This window comes from Triplophysa dalaica, chromosome 23 (assembly GCF_015846415.1).
Source record: "Triplophysa dalaica isolate WHDGS20190420 chromosome 23, ASM1584641v1, whole genome shotgun sequence".
NCBI lineage: Eukaryota > Metazoa > Chordata > Actinopteri > Cypriniformes > Nemacheilidae > Triplophysa > Triplophysa dalaica.
Genome location: NC_079564.1, coordinates 2,134,553 through 2,156,646, shown reverse-complemented (window position 1 = coordinate 2,156,646; position 22,094 = coordinate 2,134,553). Strand labels below are relative to the sequence as shown.

At 36.9% G+C, this 22,094-nt stretch overlaps 1 protein-coding gene across 4 annotated transcripts in view; it reads right to left on the bottom strand.

The window, feature by feature from the left end:
- The window catches only part of ctnnd2a (catenin (cadherin-associated protein), delta 2a), a 211,702-nt gene that overhangs the window by 29,907 nt on the left and 159,701 nt on the right, over window positions 1–22,094 (bottom strand). For all 4 annotated transcript variants that reach the window (XM_056737780.1, XM_056737779.1, XM_056737781.1 and 1 more), the window contains 3 exons: window positions 16,183–16,366; window positions 5,654–5,771; window positions 2,208–2,393 (listed from right to left, as the gene is read on the bottom strand). In XM_056737780.1, coding sequence (XP_056593758.1) covers window positions 2,208–2,393; window positions 5,654–5,771; window positions 16,183–16,366 — 488 coding nt within the window. The remainder of the gene's footprint in view (window positions 1–2,207; window positions 2,394–5,653; window positions 5,772–16,182; window positions 16,367–22,094) is intronic.

Genomic DNA, 22,094 nt, shown 5'->3' with positions numbered 1-22,094 from the left:
TCAATTAGCTACGCCAAACACGGCAGCCCTGCCCCGACAGAGCCTCGGCTTGCTCTGGTTTCCCGGGCTACCTCGCTGCCACTTAGTGATAAATGATTTAACAGTGTACATTAGCCTTCTGTTGCCCGGAGGCCCAGGTGTCCTCTTTCAAAGGGTCTCGGTTGAGGAAAAGTTCCGGCACATGATACGAGAGGGCACCTTAGGTAACGTGGAGAAACAGACCCGCATTCTGAGACAGAAGACTGCTTTCTCCTTCAGTCTTTGGCCTTTCCGTCAAACCTGCCCTCTGATTGGACAGAATCAGAACTCATACGCCCGAACATTGAAGCAGCTCATGCATGGGCTTCAAGGTAAAGCACATTTTTGAGAAAGACGGTGAAAAACACATCGTCAAACTGTTTAATAGAAGACTCTACGCAGTCATCATCTCAACACAGCAATAGCTTTGATGTATTATTCGAATAAAGCAGCTTTCAAATTTGAACACTTCCTTGCTAGGCGTAGCAACAGGAGCGTGTCATTACGGACATCTCTCTCGCAGCAAAGCAGGTTTAATTTGGCTAGCATCAAAGCTGAAACGGATTATTCAGTTATCAGCGGCTACAGTATATCATCAGCTATTAGCTTTATGCTTCTTCTGGATCAGGACGTCTCCAGAGGGTGCGGAGCTACGGAAGCGCTCTCCCACCCCCTCAGACTTCTCCTGCGTGAGATTAATGAGGAGTTTCCTCCGCTGTGGAGAAGCCGCCTGTGAAAAGGTTGTTTTTCCCCCTTCAGTCTGACGCCCACAAACGCGCCGATTTATCAGCCGCAGAAAGTGTCATTGGGGAAATGCTCCGTGTCTGACGGTGCGCCTCTATGTAGGTGGTGAGAGTAGCACTCGCGCGGGAATTAATTGATAAAAGGATGGCAAGTGTAAATATGTTATTTGGAGGAAAACAACTCCGCTAAACAACTTTGTCGACAAAGTGGGTGTGCGAAAGGAAGTATAATACAGTAATTACGTTGTTAATATTTTGATATGAGATGCTGAAGGTTTTTCTTTTAGAAGTGAGCAGGTTTTAATGAAATAAAGCTCTTGTCTCAGCACCTGTTGAAGTCAACAGAAAACGACGTTCGCAAACTCTTTTCTTTCGTGATCTGGTGATACACAAATTATGTAAATGAATGTGTTTTTAAGAAGGAAAACATTGTATGACTAATTTGATGTCATGACGCATTTTTAATGATGTAACGGTTTTAAAATGTTCCACTGCCTATATAAAAAAGTGTTTTCATGCTAATGTTTTGGAACGAGTAGCATGCTTATAATGTTGATGACAATAACGTTACTGCAAGAACGATTTTTTGATAACCTAGAAAGAACTTTTAGAGAACATTAGCTAATGTTCTGATAACGTTACCTGTTAATTGAGCTACCGGTCAAAAGTTTTGGAACACCTGTGTGAAATGTTTCTTATTGTATTTATATAAAGATTTCAGCTTTTAAATTTGTAGTTTTTAATAAAAGCGTTTATATTTGTATATTTATATATTTGTCTATGAAACTAATTTCATATCAGCAGTTGTATGCTTGAATGACGGTGGATGCTTGAATGTTTGAAATTAGTTTTGCATGTATAATTATGTACAATATAATTGTTAATATAAATATAATTGTGCAAATATTTTTTTCTTTACAAACTATTTTTTGTTTCATAAAAATGTCTTTGAAGTGAATTACATTGACTAAATAATGGGGAATAAATCACACAATAATAGCAAAGAATAAATGAGAATAACTTTTTAAGTTCATTAAGCATCTCGGGGTGAAACTCCAAGAGAACATTTATGCAAATTCTACCCAAAATGTGACACTTATGATAAAAATAATGTATTTTTTTGTCGCAAAATAATTTTTGCTCCCTTTGTGTTATTTCACCGTTTTGATGAGCTTACTTTTCCTAAATGGGAATAAATTAAGAAGTTAGAGTGTTTAAAAACATGTAGTTTTGAGGATGCTTTGTGAGCACAGATGTTGAAGGAAACACTTTGGCATAAATCTTGTGTTTGTCTGCATTATATTTGTATTAACAAAAACAGCCTAAAGCAATGTCTACTAAACAGCAAAGTGTGTTAAACATGAAGATTATTACTCTGTGCTCCCTGAGCGTGTTCTTTACCGGAAAAAAGCAATAAACAATGGTCTGGCTAACACCGCATCCCACCTGATCCTGGGACTTCTTCTTCTTTTTCTTCTTCCCCCAGCAGCCTGAGGTCTCTCCGTCCTTTCCTCCGGAGTCGCTGCACAGGAGACCGTCCAGCTCTTCTGTCCCCATCTGCTGTCCCTGAGACGTTTCAGCTGCTAGCCGATACGAGAGGTTCCTCAAGATGCATACACAGTTTTCTATGGTCTGAGAGAGAGAGAGAGAGAGAGAGAGAGAGAGAGAGTAAGATAATGGACAGGTATTAGTCCAGCATCACTGAGCTCCAGATAGAGTCCATCTGGCCAGAGGGGCTAAACTTCATTCATCCAACTCATGCTGGGTTTGAGACGGGAGGTCACACATATTCATTTTCCTGTCTCTTACACACATACTGCATCATTTTGTGCATTTCTTATACTTTTATTAAGGAAAATAACTGCTGTTTTGAAGATATTTGGAAGTTGAGTCCGAAACCTGAGAGAACATCTTCCTTCCATACATTTGTTCACTTCTTTACCCACAATGCTCCGGGATTTTGACTGTACATCAATAAATGCGATATTGTTTTATTTTAAATATATTTTTTCAATAAAATAAACATGAGAAGCAGTTTTGTTCTACTTTAAGTATTATAATCTAATACAATAAACATGCCAAATAAGGAAATCACTTTACTTTCATTTTACAAACAACCCATAAAACTTCTTTCATTCACTTCTTCCCTATATAGTGAGAAAACATACCCTCTCTCTTTCCCTCAACAGGTGTGGGTCTAGCTTTGTTGAAATAAGTAACTTTGTATTAGCACCTATTGAATTATTGCTCCTGTATGTCATATCGCTTATTGCTGTGAGTCGCTTTGGATAAAAGCATCTGCTAAATGACTAAATGTAAAATATATATATGGTGGATTCAAATGACATTCAGTATTTAGGGAATAGTGAAGGAGTGAACAAGGGAATGGTTTCAAACAAAGCACATGATTAAAGTATGACGTTTATATGCCAAAAAACATATTTTCCTGCCATTGGTTGAACAAACAGATGGCCCTGGACTGAAATGGATGCCATTGGTTAAATTAGGGATAATCCACAGCTAGTCGTGGATTATCCCGTTTATAGCATGTTTTTTGCCAAATTGAAGCATTTATTTATGTTTACAGTGTTCTTTTAGATAAACTGTTGAAAATACTTTTTTCAGTTAATTTTAAATGTGATCAAATTGACTGGAGCTACCCGTGCATTAAAGGCTGTTAATGCACATCTTCCAGCCAATCAGAATCCAGTATTCAAACAGACAGCACTGGCACTAAATTTATGAAAGTCTTTAATGCTATGTCTGAAATGGTCTAGCTTTTAAATGTGATTCAGGATATAGCCGCAGATGGAGAAAAAATGACCAGCCAAATCCATCAACTCATTTAACAGGGTATTACAAGGAGAGGATGCACAATGCTTGATGGTGGAAAATAGAAAACTAATTCTCGCAAAACGATGATGAAAAATGAGCGATTTTCTCAATCTCCATGTTTTTCTTTCCCTCCATTATGGAACAAGAAGGCCTGTGCTCTGCACAAGCAAAAATAATGACTGTAATCAGAGAAACGCACCGGCATTTCACTTCTACTGAAACATATCGACTTAAAAGGCAACATTTCCCATGCCAGATGCGTCCGACCTTGATTTCTCCGCAGTGTTTGGAGGAAAAACAAAAAACCTTGCTGTAGAATGAACATTACGCCTGGAAACATCATCTCTCTCCCCGGGAGTAATTTGGAAGGTCTTGATTTTAAGTGTGGATGTTAACAGGTGTCGTGTTGACTGGTTGTGGAGGGAATCTGACCAATCGCAGGTTAAATGCACATTAAAGTGACATTTTTCACTGGCCATGGGTGGCAGGCTTTTAGCCTTTACAGCTCTGCTGGGCCAACACCCGCTGAAAACATCTGAGGGCAAATCACCAGCCATAAAGAAATGGGAGTGATTAAGGAGATTGCCCTTTACAAGCCCCGTGTGCTGGGTGAAATGTCAGCTTTTGCTTTTTGGAGCTTTGTAATGCTTTTAAGTGCAGGGATGGGTGAAAATAAGGCTTTATGTGGCAAAAGTAGCTAAAACGGCTACATACAGGGAACTCAAGGTTGATTATACATTTACACAGAATAATGTGATAAATGGACGCAGCGGTGCGGAAACTTTAAATAGACATACACAACATACAAACATTAAACATAAAGGTGGGACCTTTTAGGTTTCACATGCGGTTTCTGCCAATCTCATATTAATCTTGAGTACATATAGAGTAGTATTGCATATGTCGTATCTTCGAAGAGTATTTCGTTTGATCACATTTATAAAAGATAGACACAGCTGTACGATTATTTCCGAAATCATACGGCACGTGCAGGGGGGGAGGGGTAGGCTGAACTAAAGCACCGCATGCGGTTCATGTCCGGCATCTTTTAGCGCTGGGACGGCTCCATATATCAGTGTCAAATGATCTCCAAATTCAGTGTCATATCCAACGTTTATATAACATTCATCACCCAAATGCAGTAAACAAACAAACACCTGAACTTCATGAATGTACGCTCTCTCTCTTCTGTACACAAGTGAAAGTGACGTCTGCGCATGCTCCTCTTCCTGCTCTTCTTGCTACCCCATGGGCGTTCCGCCTGCATTTCTTTGAGAATTGTCCAATAAGGGACTAAGAAAAATTGAAACAGCTTTATGTGTTTGAAAAAAACGTTCCAAAACCTGTACGATCCCTGGGGGAGTGCATCGAGCTCATAAATACGACATGATATGCCCAACTTGATTTTTGACAAGTTGACCATGTTAAGCATGAGAAGACAGCACGTTTAACATTGTAAAGAAGTCAGAATGCATGACACATCGCTGCAGCACCCCTTTAACATAAATGGCTTTGTATGTCTCATTACGAAATGAATTTATGGGTCAGGGGGCGAAATTACATTAATTTTTTCATTGCCCTTTATCGAATTGTTTGAACTGTTCGCACTAAATTAACACAATAAAATGACAGTCCTAAGTTAAGAAATTCAAGTCCCCATTCACAATATATTTTATAGCGCTTTGTGTTTAGAAACTGTAAGGATCAGAATTATTAGAATGACCAGAGGGGAAAAAAACATGACATGCTTCAGCATTTTCCCACTTCGCTCTTCAATTCTCATAAGGACTAACGCATCCTCCACCCCTCCGAGCTGCTATTAGCGGATGGGCCTGATGAAGGGCTGGCAGTTAAATCAAGATTAAAGAATGCCATTTGCAAGAGCGAGCTTTTGCAACCTTCAGAAAGCAGTCAAGCACAAAGCTGTTTATTTGTTATAGAGCGTTATATGCACTGGTACACATCCACACTCATATTTAAAGTTTTACAACAGGTTGCTTTTATAGTTTCGAGAGTGATGGAGGGAAATTGCAAGAGGGAGGGAGGAAGATAAATACCTTGCTATCAATCTCGCTGCTTCCAAGTGAAGTCTGGATGACAAAAAGCAGCGTGTCAGTCAGGCCGTCGCATTCTCTCATCCGCCTCCGAGCTTCCTCCCCTGCCGAACTTACATTCCTGAGGGAGAGAGAAAGAAAGGGAGGCACAGGTCAGTGATGGCTGTGAAGAATCAGAGAGATGTAATCTTATGGTTGCCGTGGTGGTGAAGGGATTTATCACATTCGTAAACAAAATGCAAATGTGCGTATCTCACAAGTGTGTGTCATTCAAACAAATCGCTCTAAATCTTCCACCTTTGACATGTATTAATATCTGAATGTATTAGTCTTGTGCTAAACCATATTTGACTGTAGATGTGTCTAGCACAGGCCTTAAAGAGAAAAGAGATATTGGCACTGTTCACTCAGACAATCCAATAAGGATTTTGATTATTATACATTTAGGTTTGAATTGTGAAAATTTTAAATGTGAAATATGACCAAATACATACAGTTAAAAACTAACCCAACACCAAAAACGTATCTAAATATCTTTATTGTTTAATATGTTCAAGGTCATTTTGGATAACATAGTTTTTACTCTGTGTCGGACATCCTTAAGCTTGTTATGCCAAACCCGTTTAAAACTCGCTGTTTAAAACACGCTGTGAGACATTTAATATCAATTTGAGTAATTACAATAAAACAAATGGCCTGAAATTCTTCTGCCAGAATTTTCATTAGCATTTTTATTTGTTCTTGCTATAAACTAACTGGTTGTTGAGTGAATGCTCATCATAGCTGATATAAAAAAGAACAGTGCAAAGTTGTGTAAAGTGGTCTGAAGATGGCAAACTATAGCTAAACAAAGAGCACTTTGTTTTAATGATTTTAAGATAGATGTTACAATATGCATAAATAACTATAAATCTGCGCATACCTGTGCAGTTGAGACAATATAACAGACAGATATCTAAAGATGTGACCAGTAATCTGTGTGGATTCATTTACATTTACGCATTTGGCAGACGCTTTTATCCAAAGTGACTTACATTGCTTTATCCTATACATTTTACATGGGTATGTACAATCCCCTGGGATCGAACCCACAACCTTGTGTTGTTACCACTGAGCTACACGAAATTGCTTTACAAAGTACAACACCCGGACATGTGTGCAAGGCAAGGCAGTAAAACACCATTCACATCCAATCCAACACATAAAAACATCACACAATTCCTAGTATATAACACGTCAATGCACATGGTATATGTCTTCTTAAAAACTCCCTTGTGTGTTGGACTACAGAGTGTGTCTTCACACTGCAGAATACAGAAATCCCATTTGGAAAAAGGACCCCTCATAAAAAAAACAAGATGCATTTTCACACGGGATCTTAATTTTATCTTAATGATTGTATTCAGCAGAACCAGAATTAATCTCTATGCATATTTGATCCGAATATGTATAGCTGGAAGTTGAAAAAAAATAGTTTTAATATATATTAAGGTAAAAAGACATCACATAATTTAGCCTGCACATGCACCTGACTTATATGTTTAGCTCTTTTCTGTTCTTTGTTAAATATTGAGCAGAGCTGACAATACCAACTTTAAAATGTCCCCACATTCTGAGCAATGCATACAATTTGTTTTCATCAAAAAGTGACGAGATAAAACACAAAAAAACATTCACGAGAGATAAAATACAAATCAGGCTAAGAGGATGAAGGCAAAATAAAAGAATTCCGATAAGATGTATTAATAAAAACTTCTAAGGTGCTATACATAAACATTTAACATATATTTTAGAAATTATAGCAATAATATACTGCAATAATAGGTAAACCAAGCTAATATCTCCTAAAGGTCTACAGTCTTTTCCATACTGTGAATTACACTTAGGCCTCTCTCTCTCTCTCTCTCTCTCCACCTCTCCTCTCTCTCTCTCTCTCTCTCTCCCACCCTCTCTCTCTCTCTCTCTCCTCTCTCCCTTCTCTCTCTCTCTCTCTCTCTCTCTCTCTCTCTCTCTCTCTCTCTCTCCCTCCCTCTCTCTCTCTCTCTCTCTCTCTCTCCCTCCCTCTCTCTCTCTCTCTCTCTCTCTCTCTCCCTCTATCTCTCTCTCTCTCTCTGGCTGAGCGGCTCGGTGTATACGAGTTTATTGATATCCATTATTTCTTTTCATTTCTGTTTGTGTATTGTACACTAGGAGGTTATTAATGGACGTGTAAACACAAACATTGATCTTTTTTACTGCGTGCGCTGGAATGATCAACTGCATACTGCATAAAAAGTACTAATGTTCGATTGCTATCTCATGTATTTGGATATAAGGTATCGCATATATTTCTGCTTGATATAACCTTTCAAAATTACTTTTGTTGGTGTGATCTAGTTAGGTTATTCATGTCATTTTACAGCATTTGTTTTACGTGAACAATACCAATTATTGTAAATATTACACATTTTATGTCACTCGAAAAATGTAAAAAGGAATATATTGATAAATATTTTGAATTTCATGATTTTAATGAAAAAATAAAATACGGTATGGGAGAAAATATTTGTTAATTCATACCATACATTCGTTTTGTGTTAAACATATATTTATCCTTGGTCTTGTTAAAAAAACCTTTAACCAATCCATCACTACCTGAAAAATAAAACAGCTTTCAATTGCTCCGAAGCATAACAAATAAAACTCCACTCGCTTAAATATGAGGTAGAACAATTCACTTTGAGTCTCGGTTTTCCAGCATGAATCTATACAGCTCTCGCTTAATGGAGGGTTCATTGCAGCCCTTTGTGTGGGAAATTAAACATCCAAGCACCATAAGGGCCATATGGGAAATGAGTTAATCAAAGGATATGCTAATGTACGGCGGACTGAGAAGAGCTCTGGGCTCCCAAGGCATGCCTTGCTTTCATGCAATAAAACAGTAATGCGGAAGACATAAATGATAAGGTATTACAATTCATAACCAGAAGACTACGACTACCCAAACCAAATGCCAAAAACCACAGCTGTTGTGCTTGTGGTCACATTTCCAAATTTATTTCTGGTTATTTTAAATTAACCTCTGTCAATGTAGCACACACTTATAAGTCAAGAAGTTCATATATTTTACAATGAACAGGGAACATGCCGGTAGATGATTTTGGTCGCCAACCTTATTTCAGTGATTCTGAAACTGGGGGGACCCCAAGATTAATGTAGGGGGGGCACAGTTTTTATGTCAATTAAACATCAGAAAAATAAGACCACCAAACAAAATAATTGATGTTCCAGCATCGCATAACCGTATGTTTTTAGTTTACATTTAAGGTGTTTATTTGGGGGGCCACAAAGCGATACACCCTACACAATGGGTGGCTTACAACGAAAAAGTTTGAGAACCACTGAATTGCATTCACACTTGATTCTTTATTCTTGCATAAACCTCATGAATTATTGATGAAGAGTGGACCGATTTTGGGTGTGCAAAATGGATTTGAAACTTTATGGGAAAAACAAAATTTGCTGAAGGGACCGAAAACCAGCACATTATTTATTAAACGAGTACCACCATTTTTTATTCCGTGTGAAAATAAAATTTGGTCTTTCCAAGTCCTTTCTTAGGGGTACTTCATCATTTTATGGTTTTATTATATGATGAGGCGGTTGAAATGTAGAGATTCAGATATCAATCATTTAGGTGTGCAAAATATATGAAGGCTTTTTATGAAATGGCATACAGAAAATCACCATATTGCCTGACACTTATGACAGAAATATCCTAATTGTCTTCGACAGCATTAGACTCTGGAAACTGCACATAAAAAAATGCCGGCCGTCTGCTATTGCTTACCTTTAATACGCATTTTCACCCCAGCCATTTGATTAGTGAATTGCAATAACTTTACAATACCGATAGCCATTCTGGGTTATTAAACAGTCAAATGAGTCTCATTAGCAGCACACAGGGAACATTAGTGAGAATAGAGGAGACCCCGCGGTCTGTGATTCTTCGTAAACACAAACCATAGGCAGCCACTCCCTTCACTGCCTGCGACCGACCGCATAAGCACCAATTAAAATGCTTCAAATCCCGACAGCCTTCACCCAGGTCCTCTCCAGCATTTTCAGGAATATAGGGAGCCCTATAATTGAGACCGAGCGCACAAAGATGATTCACATCTGATGGTAAGTGATGGATGTACGAAAAGCACGTCCTGGCAGGGATGCAGACAATGCATCATCCAGGCCGAGAAGAGAAAAAGAGAAATTGTTTCATTACTTTTCAAGGTGTGTCATGCTGGACTGATATCACGCGGGTATGAGAGAGGGGGCAATTAGAGGGTGGCGATGGCTTGATATATCACACCATCATTTTGATGGACTATTTCTAAAACGACGAAATTATTTAATAAATCCACCGGTTGGTGCCGGGCAAGGAAATCTAATGCTGACAGAGAAAAAGTGCAAAGTGGCTGATATTGGCAATAAAGCATTGTGGTGTGAATATCAGGCCGGTGGTAAACAGCTATGTGCCTATAGATGAGCACGACATGGGAGGTGAAATAATGTCTTTGTGTATCTTGTGCAAATAAAGATAGACTTAAAGAATAAAGGGTGTTGGTGTACTTCAAAATACTCTCTTGATTCTGATTGGTCAACAACAAAATGTAAATATGCATGCAAATATGTTTTTATAATAATATTTTCTTATCTCAGAAACTAAAGTCACTGTAACAAATATAGGCCCGGTTTCATAGACACAGCTTAGCTAAAGCCAGGACTAAGCGTTAGTTGAATTTAGATATTTATGTAGCTTTTATAAAAATAACTTCTCAAAACAAAGAATGGCAAATCTATATTTTAAGACAATTCTGCGCAAGTTATATTCAGTTAGACACTGCACGCATTCATTTTAGTCTGGGTCTAGTCTAAAGCCTTGCCTGTGAGACAGGGCCATAATGTCCTTGATTAAAAATTTATTTTAAAATGTTAGTTTTGGGTCAAGGTACTAATCACACTTTCTGTGACAGAAGAGATTATTTTGCAATAATAGATTAATAATAATAGACTTAAATAAAAGACTTAAATAATAATCCTTACTTAACAGAGGGCAGCATCGGTGTTTGATGGAATTGGAAAATACCAATACTGTTCCATTCAAACAGCAATTTCACTAAAAATAATTGGATTGCAATTAACATTATAAACTTATGAGCATTATAAACTTTAAGTCAAGTTTTTATGCTTTTTATTATTGAGTCCTTTAGCTTCCCTTGTTTTAATTAATTTGTGCTTTGTCACTCCAAACTATAAACTAGTACAAAGTCCTTAGTATTGTTTTAAATTATGCACACCCTAAGTTTAACTTAAAAACTGTACAAATGGTGGAGGGGTGACCCTTAAGATTTAAGAAATAAATGTCAACTTCAGTGGTTACATTTACTTTATACGCATTTAAACTGTATTTATATTATACTGTATATGGGTAGTTGACGAAAAACATAAACGTGTCTTATTGTGTGAAAGCAAAAACTTTGAAACAAACTCTTAATAATATATTATTTCGTGTGATTAATAGTTTATAAAATAGCATAAAACAGATTAATTTATTTATATAACATCTATAGGAATGTATGGTTTATAGAGTTTGCAGATAGACAATACCATACAGACGATACAGAAAAAGACCACAAATTTACAAGAAAACAGGGTAATTGTAATTTTACAGGGAAAACCTGTTTATTTCTGGGGCCCAAGATACCAGAAAATTTTAATTATACGGCCAAGAACTATAAAACTACAGAATAGAACAACAAGTTTACAATAAAAACAGGGGAAATTATTTAAAATATATCCTTATATCCTATAATTTTACAGGTATATTTACAGTATATTCCTGTTTTTCCAGTTTACTGATTTTTTTTGCTTTTATTACAGAATTTGTAAAAGTGTAAAATTAATGTAACTGAACTGAAAATAACTTGTCCATCCATATCCTTAAATACGTCAGAGCCATTGTTTTATCTCAAGATGCACAACAGTAATGTTTTCTCTAAGGCAATCATAAAAGCCACGTAAATAATCTGTGAAAACGGTCCAATGTTTTCATTTGGGAGAAATATTGTCAGTAGATTACAGAACAAACAAGAATAAACATTTCACTTTAACATATACCTATGAAAAATAAATTGAGAAAAACCTTCAATAATTTTGGAGTGGTCTCTTATTTTTTTCAGTGGCTATAAATACAAATAGACGCATATATTGAAAAAATTGTCAGTAAAGATTCACGTAAAGGCAGCAAATAAAGCAGGGCTAGTCAACTGGCTAATCATCTTTACCTGGTCCGCCTTAACATTTCAAATACCTTGAGAGACTTTAAGAATGGTGTGCTTTAAGAAATGCACGTCCTGAGACGCCACCAAGTCCAAAACGCTGCTACATTCAATACAAAAGTAATTCCTGTGGCTCGATTGACGTCTTATAAAGACGTTAAGAAATATTAAGATAAGAAACTTAATGTTATTTGCAATGTTATATTCTGCAATCCACAGGCACAGGCAGTCGGATTGCAGCTTTGCATACGCAATAGGTTGAGTTCCAAAACGTGTCTTGTGCCCTTGAAAGTAACTTCTGGAAGTGTACTACACCACGTGAACTGTTGTCTCAGATAAGAATAAAAACCATGTTGTTTTTGTTACTGCAGTCATTATGTATGATTTAAACAGCTGTATTTACGAAAACAGCTGTTCATCTTCCTCCATAAATTACTCTTCAAAGGATCTGCCCTTATAAATGTGTGGGGCACATGAGTGCGATTGCCATTCACCCGAAGATTTGATAATAGCGTTAAGTTTATTGCTCAGACCGATTTATTTGCTTTATTAGACGCCAGTTTAACATCAATGGGCAGGGATTACTTTTCTGCTGAATTAATGAGCATTTTTTACCTTCATTAACTTTCATTTATTCAATATCTTCAAAAATATCTTCTAGGAAAAAAACAACACGCACATCTTGGAAGTACTGGGGGTGAGTAAATTAACAGCAATTTCATTCAGCATATTAGGGAATATAAAAACAATTAAAAAGACAATATGCCATATAATTAAATATCATGAATAGGTATACTTATACTTGCAATATTTGTGTGCATGCTTTAATACATGACCTGTAAGTAAAAGCAACAAATCCAGTATAAAAGGAACAAAATGCAATAACGGAAATACAAAATAACAAGAAATTATGATGTGGAAACTGGCCCGCATCGTATTTATACTTTTGGAATCTGGCCCTCAAAGAAAAATAGATGAAGACCCCTGCAATAAAGGATAAAGATGTTGATGTTGAGGATAAAGATGTGCCAGGTCCTGTTCAAGCCAACTCCGGGCATGAGGCGGTAACCACGGCTACAAAGGCCAAATGTCAAGGTGACCTGGAAGCACCTGAACATCTGGAGTAGCAGCAGCACAATTTCCGTCACCTTCAGTGCAACACAACACCTGCTCAAATCCTGAACAACTACCGGCTGTGAGAAAAAGAGCGCAACAAATTTGTTCTGGTGCGCAAAGCATCATACATCCAGGTCCAAGTATTATTTTAGAAATCTCAAGCAGTGGTGCCAGAAAAAGGTATTGAAAAAAGCTGAATAGCAGAGGTTCACTTTAGCACCAATGTTTATTCTTTGACATCACGGAAACATGACTCAATCAAACGTGTAGAGGAAAGCTCTCATACAGATGAGAGGGAAATGTTGTGTGGAGGGCTTGTGGGAGTGGGCAGCGATTCAGGTTTGATTAAGAGCGTTCTGACAGCTGGTAAGTTGGCGAATCTAAACAGTGTGCGAAGCTATTTAACCGCGTAAATGGCTGATTCGTTCGTTTACTGAAGTCTGACAGAAAGAAAATCCAATGTCGTGATGCCTTCTCGGAATGTCATAAGGGATTGTGCTTTGTGGCAGAGAAAATCTCTTTCTATTAGATAGATTTTTTTGCCCGTGGAGACCCTGCAGGTTTTAAAAATTTGATTTCTGCTTGTGGAAGTGATTTACAGAAGCAGTGTGTCAAACTCCCATTGGGAGGAGGCTCAATTCCAAAAACACTGCTTGACTGATTTCCGGTGGCTTGCTTGAGTGTTCCTGCCTTCAAGGGAGAGAACAAAACTCTCAGACAAACATCTTCCAATGTGAATTGAAATACTTACTATCAGACATATTGTGACGTGATTGTGGTAAGGAGATAACAGTACATGTAAAGTACCTTAGCGGAACATTGAACATTGAATTTATACCAATACACACATTACAACAAAACTCTCAGAAATTAAATTTTCTGCATTCTTGATAACTTGACAATCACAACCTTGAACTTTAAGGGATAATTGACTTGCCGGAATCATATGCAGATTAGTTATTTAGAAATAGGGCTGTTCACCAATTAATCGCATACAGAAAAAACGTTTTGTTTACGTAGGTCTGTGCATATCAATTTTGTCTATATGAAAACATACACATACCTATGTATCTATTTAAGAAAAATAGAAAATAAATAAACTTTTAAATATTATTTAGATTATATATAAATATTAATACATACATCGGAATATTTCCTAAATATATACATGTGTGTCTACCTGTATAAGTTTGTAAATACAAAATGAATATGCGCAGAGATGTATGATAAAGTGAAAACAAACTTTTATTCTGGATGCGATTAATTGCGATTAATCGTCGAACAGCCCTATTTAGAAACGATACAAATAAAATATGAACTATTTGTATTTTTGCCTATCGCAAGCGCCTCTGTTTGCATACGGTACATCTAAGCGTGCTGACAAAAGATTTGATAAAAGATATATCCCTGCGCACTTGCTTAGCGAACGCAAACATTCAATTAATGTCAACAAGTTTAAAACTGCAAAAGTTTTCCAAGAAACATCATGAAAGGGAATCTGGAAAGGCAAATAAAGGTGCAGGTTCTTCACATGCTGTTGCTATGGATACGAGAATAAAGCCTTACTTGAGTGATCTTCAGCTCAAGAGAATCAACACTCGCAGTTATTTTTCTCCACGTAACAAGAAGCCATGTATAAATCATAACACACCAGATTTGCACACCACGTAAACATCATTATGCTTTATTGCATAAATCATGAATCAGAGACTTTGTGTCGCCGTCCTTCGCAGAGCGGAGACAAGAATGATACGGTAAATCTTTACTCACCGTGACAAAACCATAAGGGTTTATAATGATTCAGTTTTTACCTGCAGGCGAACTAGAGTTTCGAAGGAACAAAACCGCAGCAGCGAGAGAAACTGGCTGTCAGGCTTGTTTTTCCATCATTTCAGACGGAACGGGAAGGAAGCGTGTAAAAATGACAGAACTCTCACAGTTCCACGTTCATCAAAGGGAACGGTCGTCTGTGCGGTCCTGTGCAGCTCTGAATGAACCTGTTCTGTCATTGCTATAGCTCCATTAGTAACATCAATAACACAAAAATGATCTTGTATAACCTCACACTAGCATTGTCAATTGTATACGCTTTCTATTCTTACAATGATTATTGCAAAGAAGTATTTTAAAGCGATGTGGACCAAAGCGACTCACGACGCATCGCAACGAGTGGCTGTACTTTACATCATGCCACCAGCTGCCATAGAAACCAACGCAATGTGCACATTTTCTGATTTCTATTCATATAAAAGGATTTTATTAAAGAGGTTTTTTTATGCGCACAGAAACGTTCAGATAGAAACCATAATACGCACGACTCAAGTTGACCAAAACAGATTTGTGTCTAATTCTTTCCTTTACTTCAGTGATTCATCGAGCCTCCAGTTATTCCTCTCCAGTTATTCATACTTCTCCCCAGCTATCGTTTCTTTTTATTTTCACACTTTTATAAGTGATTTATGTTTTTTATGTCTGTCATGTGGGGGTAACATATGTTATTCTCTATGAATGCACAGGGGATCATCTTCAATCAGCTTCTTCATTACGACTTCGTTCACAAATACCCGAGAAGGCATTTCACATATGTGACTCTGGACAACTTAAGTTTTAAGTCTTAAATAGCCTGGGATCATCTTTAGTAATCACCAAAATTACATTGTATGGATCTTTTATCATGCCAAAAATCATAAGGTTATTAAGAAAAGATCATGTTTCATGAAGATATTTTTAAAGTTTCCTACTGTAAATATATAAAGCCTTTATTTTTGTGAGTAATATGCTGTGGTAAGGGCTTGATTTAGACAACTTTAAAGGCGATTTTCTCAAAATCTTTGCACCCTCAGGTTCCAGATTTGTAAATATCTCGGCCAAATATTGTCCAACCCTAAAAAACCATACATCAACGGGAAGCTTATTTATTCAGATTTCAGATGATGTATAAATCTCAATTTCAAAAAAATTGTTGTCCAGGGACACATATTGTGTTTATAAAAGCTATAAAAACATAGCAAATGTTACCTGTGTGTCCATAGCACCCTTTCATTTCGAAAATGATATTTCATGCAACTTTAAGACCAGCAAGAGCCTGCTGTGCACACTCACCTCAGGCACCCTGTGGCATTTCGAAGGACTTGGGAAGTGTGCATTTGAAGTTTGCGGTCCTCCTGGTGTGGAGAGACGTCCCAGGTGGAATGGGGTATAATCACTGTGTTGGTCAACACGGCGAGAGCGTCCTGGATTATAGGCATCTTCAGAGCGTCACATGACGACAGGTTCCACAACACACCTACAGGGGAAAACACATCATACAGCATTTAGCATGTAAATGAAGGCACAGCTGGGGAGAACACGTCATCTGTGTGAGGACATGTGTACTGCCAGAGGAAAATATAGAGATGAACCAGTTATAGATGAAATAAATGGGGAAATACTCATTGCGGAAGGAAAGAAAGTCAATCAGCATTATGTTTTGATGCTGTTTGATATGTTTTGATGCTGTTTGATATGTTTATGCTGGTTTGATATGTTTTGATGCTGGTCTGATATGTTTTGATTCTGGTTTGATATGTTTTGATTCTGGTTTGATATGTTTTGATGCTGGTTTAATATGTTTTGACGCATTTTGATGCTGGTTTGATATGTTTTGATTCTGGTTTGATATGTTTTGATTCTGGTTTAATATGTTTTGACGCATTTTGATGCTGGTTTGATATGTTTTGATTCTGGTTTGATATGTTTTGATGCTGTTTGATATGTTTTGATGCTGTTTGATATGTTTATGCTGGTTTGATATGTTTTGATGCTGGTCTGATATGTTTTGATTCTGGTCTGATATGTTTTGATTCTGATTTGATATGTTTTGATTCTGGTTTGATATGTTTTGATTCTGGTTTGATATGTTTTGATGCTGGTTTAATATGTTTTGATTCTGGTTTGATATGTTTTGATTCTGGTTTAATATGTTTTGACGCATTTTGATGCTGGTTTGATATGTTTTGATGCTGGTTTGATATGTTTTGATTCTGGTTTGATATGTTTTGATTCAGGTTTGATATGTTTTGATGCTGGTCTGATATGTTTTGATGCTGGTCTGATATGTTTTGATGCTGGTCTGATATGTTTTGATGCTGGTTTGATATGTTTTGATGCTGGTCTGATATGTTTTGATGCTGGTTTGATATGTTTTGATGTTGGTTTGATATGTTTTGATGCTGGTCTGATATGTTTTGATGCTGGTTTGATATGTTTTGATTCTGGTTTGATATGTTTTGATGCTGTTTGATATGTTTTGATTCTGGTTTGGTATGTTTTGATGCTGGTTTGATATGTTTTGATGCTGGTTTGATATGTTTTGATGCTGGTTTGGTATGTTTTGATTCTGGTTTGATATGTTTTGATTCAGGTTTGATATGTTTTGATACTGGTCTGATATGTTTTGATGCTGGTTTGGTTTGTTTTGATGCTGGTTTGGTTTGTTTTGATGCTGGTTTGATATGTTTTGATGCTGGTTTGATATGTTTTGATGCTGGTCTGATATTATTTGATGCTGGTCTGATATGTTTTGATGCTGGTTTGGTATGTTTTGATGCTGGTCTGATATGTTTTGATGCTGGTTTGGTACGTTTTGATGCTGGTTTGATAAGTTTTGATTCTGGTTTGATATGTTTTGATTCTGGTTTGGTGCTGGTTTGGTTTGTTTTGATGCTGGTTTGATATGTTTTGATGCTGGTATAGTATGTTTTGATTCAGGTTTGATATGTTTTGATGCTGGTGTTGTATGTTTAGATGCTGGTTTGGTTTGTTTAGATGCTGGTTTGATATGTTTTGATGCTGGTTTGGTATGATTTGATGCTGGTTTGATATGTTTTGATGCTGGTATAGTATGTTTTGATTCAGGTTTGATATGTTTTGATGCTGAATACTGAAAAGTTGAACATAGTACATTTTTTGTCTTATTTTATTGATTTCAAGTATTATATTTTAGTTATTTCCCATTTAAGTAAATAGGAATACTTTCAAGAAAACAGCTGCCTGGTTGGACTGCTTAAATATGCATCAAGTGCACTGACTTGCCTTAAAGGAACTGTAAATCATTACTCTGTCTGAGAAGTAAAAAAATTCACACAACATTGTTGATTCTGTGGTTGATTTCTCAAGTTTGATGCCTCGCATGGGTTCAGAGCCCCAAAGAAATATAGAGCTGAACACCTGAGGGGGAAAAATGAAAGAAGTAGATCCTGCAATTGTATTACAATGACAGTGTGACACCAAAGATCTCCCTCCAAAAAAAAAACGTGTGAACGAAAACTTATGGTCTATAAATTACAAGATGGAATTCACAGAAAACAAGAACTTTATTGAAATGCATGCTTCTTTAGATTATATTTGAGAGACGCTTTTGAAATAAAGTACAAAAGCAGACTCAATTGCTCAGCTAAAATGAATCACACCCTACATAACAATGCTAACTTTTCAGACTATTATGAACATGCCCAGACTAAATTAAATTAGACAAATATCTTCGGCTCCAAGCAGCGGTTCTCTGTTATCCTTATCTGTTCAGCCATTAGAGATTTGTGAAAGTCATTCTTGCAGAAACATCATATTTGCCCGAGACAGTCATTTGATAAACAAACAGAAACCACACAACAGAGAAGGCGTTAGAATCATTTGAATTTAAGTGTTTGTTTAGCAACGGATAAGACAAAGGAAGAGACAAACGAAACACCTTTCTGTCTCATATTCATATGTTTTCTAATATAAGTGGTTCAAAGGAAGCTATTGTTGCGTGTTTGTCACAGTGCAAACCCTGATGTTTGTAATGACGAACTGGGTATTGGTGACTGTTCAGACGTTTTTTTTCCTGCTAGTTCACAGATTCACTTTGGTGGCTGGTTTTAAAACCATGTGCGTGATTAGAATTTCAAAGATGCTAATTTCTGCGTCTCTTCCTTCAAACCCCAAAGACAAATTGAATCAAATTCAAATAAGAATGCATAATAAAATTAACATAAATTAAACATCTCATGAAAGATGATGTCACGCATGTAAGCATCAACATGGTCTAAAGCTTAATAAACACAAACGCAAAAAAATAAACACAAACAATCTATTAGCAGCAAACACAGAAAATCACACACAAAACATTGAGATATATTTAATAACCAAATCATACTTAAAGAGACCCCACCAAAGTTCACCCCAACAAAAATTCTGTCATCATTTACTCGCTGCAAATCTGTATAAATGTCTGACAGTATTTTCATTTTCAGTGGAAATGTACCTTTAAGCCATGTTTAGCATAGAATCACCAAAAAAAAAACAGTAGCGCTTTGAATTCACTAACTCATTCAAAAACTATCCTGGCCCATAACGTCAGCTATAAACTTTCAAAAAAAAAAAGAAACTCTTTAAGGTTGTGGAAGGTCACCTCAGAGCAGTCAATGCTAAAACATCCTGCAAATGAGAACTAACCAATTTAGCCATGCTAGCGTGGCGCTGATTATCCCAATCTGAAAATCATCAATATCCCACCCGAGAGAGCTCACTGTCTGGAGTGCTAATTTATTCTGACAGATGCTGTACCAGAAAGGGTACATCCAAGTTCAACGGTAAACCGAAAAACCAATGTGATGCCTGAAAGCTGAGAAACGTGTGTTTCAGACCAAACCGTTAAACATCCAAACACAACAATTACGTTTTGATTAGACAAACGCATACAAGAATGCGTTCAAGCATCATTTTAGGGTGCCTTCGTTTATCAGGTTCACTGGTTGTGCATATGAATAACTCTCTATCTGTGTCGCTGAAACGCAATATCTAATTAGCCAAAATATGTAATAAACAAACAAGGAATGAGAGGATTTGCTAAGGACTTTGAATTCTTACTGTGAAATCCAGCACATTTGCGTAAACAAATCATGTGAAACTACTGGCTACAGCAAATCAAGAAAACAAGAAGTGAAAAAGTATAAAAACAATGTTAGAGGAAACATCAAACTATTAAAATTGTATCTTTCTGTCAGACACAGTTTCATGTCCAAACTTCCACATGGTCCCAAAAACCCCAATGAAGTCGCTCTGGACAAAAGTGTCTACTAAATAAAAAAGGTAGCCTGAATACACTGTAAATGCATTTGAAAATAACAAACACAGAGGAAACATCATTCTCATTCACGTTTGTACAGATGACAATGTGTTTCACCTGTGGGTGTTATTTCAGACTCATTCAAGCTGCCATAACAATTAAAAGCACTGTAAGCCGTTTGTAGAAATAGCTTTATACTGTATGTCCTGTTCAACTTACACATATCACTGAAATAGATGGTGTGAGAAATCGCACTTGTCTTCGTGACTTCTCTGCCTGTCAATCATTATGTGTGATGTCACAGTATACGATTAAGCTCACTCCATTGAACTACACTACTTCACTACATTTTATTCCATTAAAAATGTATTTCCATGATAAACATATTTAATGAATCACATACATCAACTTGTGAATTTTGGCAGCTTGATTTTATGGGACAATATTTAGCTTTATACACATATGTGAGTGTGTGAAATACATGCTAAAGTTTCAAAGTCTACACTATGTAAAAATAGGGCAAAATATACTATATTAATATGCAGGAATATTTCTAGGGATGCACGATAAATTATCGGCAATATCGGTATCGGCCAATAAATGGTCATTTTTAATGTTATCGGTATCGGCCGATATATTACTATTTCTGTCTTGAGACCTGTTATACATGTGGCTTTTAAGAACATATTTCTGGGTTGCTCTGGAAGAACATCTATCTTAGAAAAACTTGGCCAGGCTAAACTTTTCTGTTTTCATTCCCTTAAGCCGTGTGTCCACCGAGGCGTTTACGCCTGCGGCCGGCATGTTTTTTCAATTGTTTTCAACGGTAACGCCGCGCTTTTAAAAAAAATGCATCAGTTGACGTTTTTTATCCGCTAAGTGCTGGTGCGTTTTTCCCACGATCGGCACCGGCGTTCAACTGAGCGCCCAGAATTGAATAATGCTCAACTTTGACCAGAACGCTGCGCCTGCAGCGCGCGTTTTCAGCCGAGCTCCGGCCGTTTTCAGCCGCGTAAATGCAACACAGCCCCTTACATTTTTTGATTCTTTCCATGCCATTATTCTCACTCTGTCAGCCTTATCTGGGAACTACGCACATCACTTTTATGAGTCAGTATTTAGAGGTGGCGGCTGAATAGTTGATGATGTTGACCTTGCCAGCTTTTAGCTCTGTAGCGCACACTCGCACACACACAGTCATCATCTGTAGGCCTTTAATTCCACAGTCGGGGAGCATCGTCTACTGCTGATTACAGGTGAAAGGGGTTCGCTGTGATTGTTCACATCCCATCTGAGCAGCAGGTCTTCTCTGTGAGCATTGATGGATAGCATAAGGAATTGTATGATGTTGGCTCTGATTCCGAGTCCACTTAAATAGAATTTTGTGATTTTTTTTGTTTAAAACAGACAAAAATCAGTCTATAAATGTTCGAAACGGTCTCCTAACCTTACTCCACGTTTAATCAGATGCACGGGCTGGCCGAAGCTAACTTCTAGTCTGTGTTTGGTTTTAATATAAGATTTTATTTTCGACTTAACTTATATTAATATAAATTTGTACCAATATTTATGCACATTGTATTAAATGACTTTTAAAATTGATTCTATGCCGAGGTCTACAGGAAGTTAAGTTCGGGCCACATTATGTTTGTTTATGTTGTTGCCACTAAAACAGTCTATAATTTATTTTAAGGTGAGCTGTCAGGTGCGGTTTCGCAGGTAATGTCAGTTTGACATTGTTTGACTTCAACCCCTGTAAGGATAAACAAAGTAACCGGTAATTATATGCAAACAGGGATGAATTTTCTTTTTTTTATGAACTGCGGCTTACAATTTCAATGATGATTTTTATACTATTTGAAGAACAATATTCTTCTATATATAATATATATACTGTATATAACAAAATAACAGATTTTGTATTTTA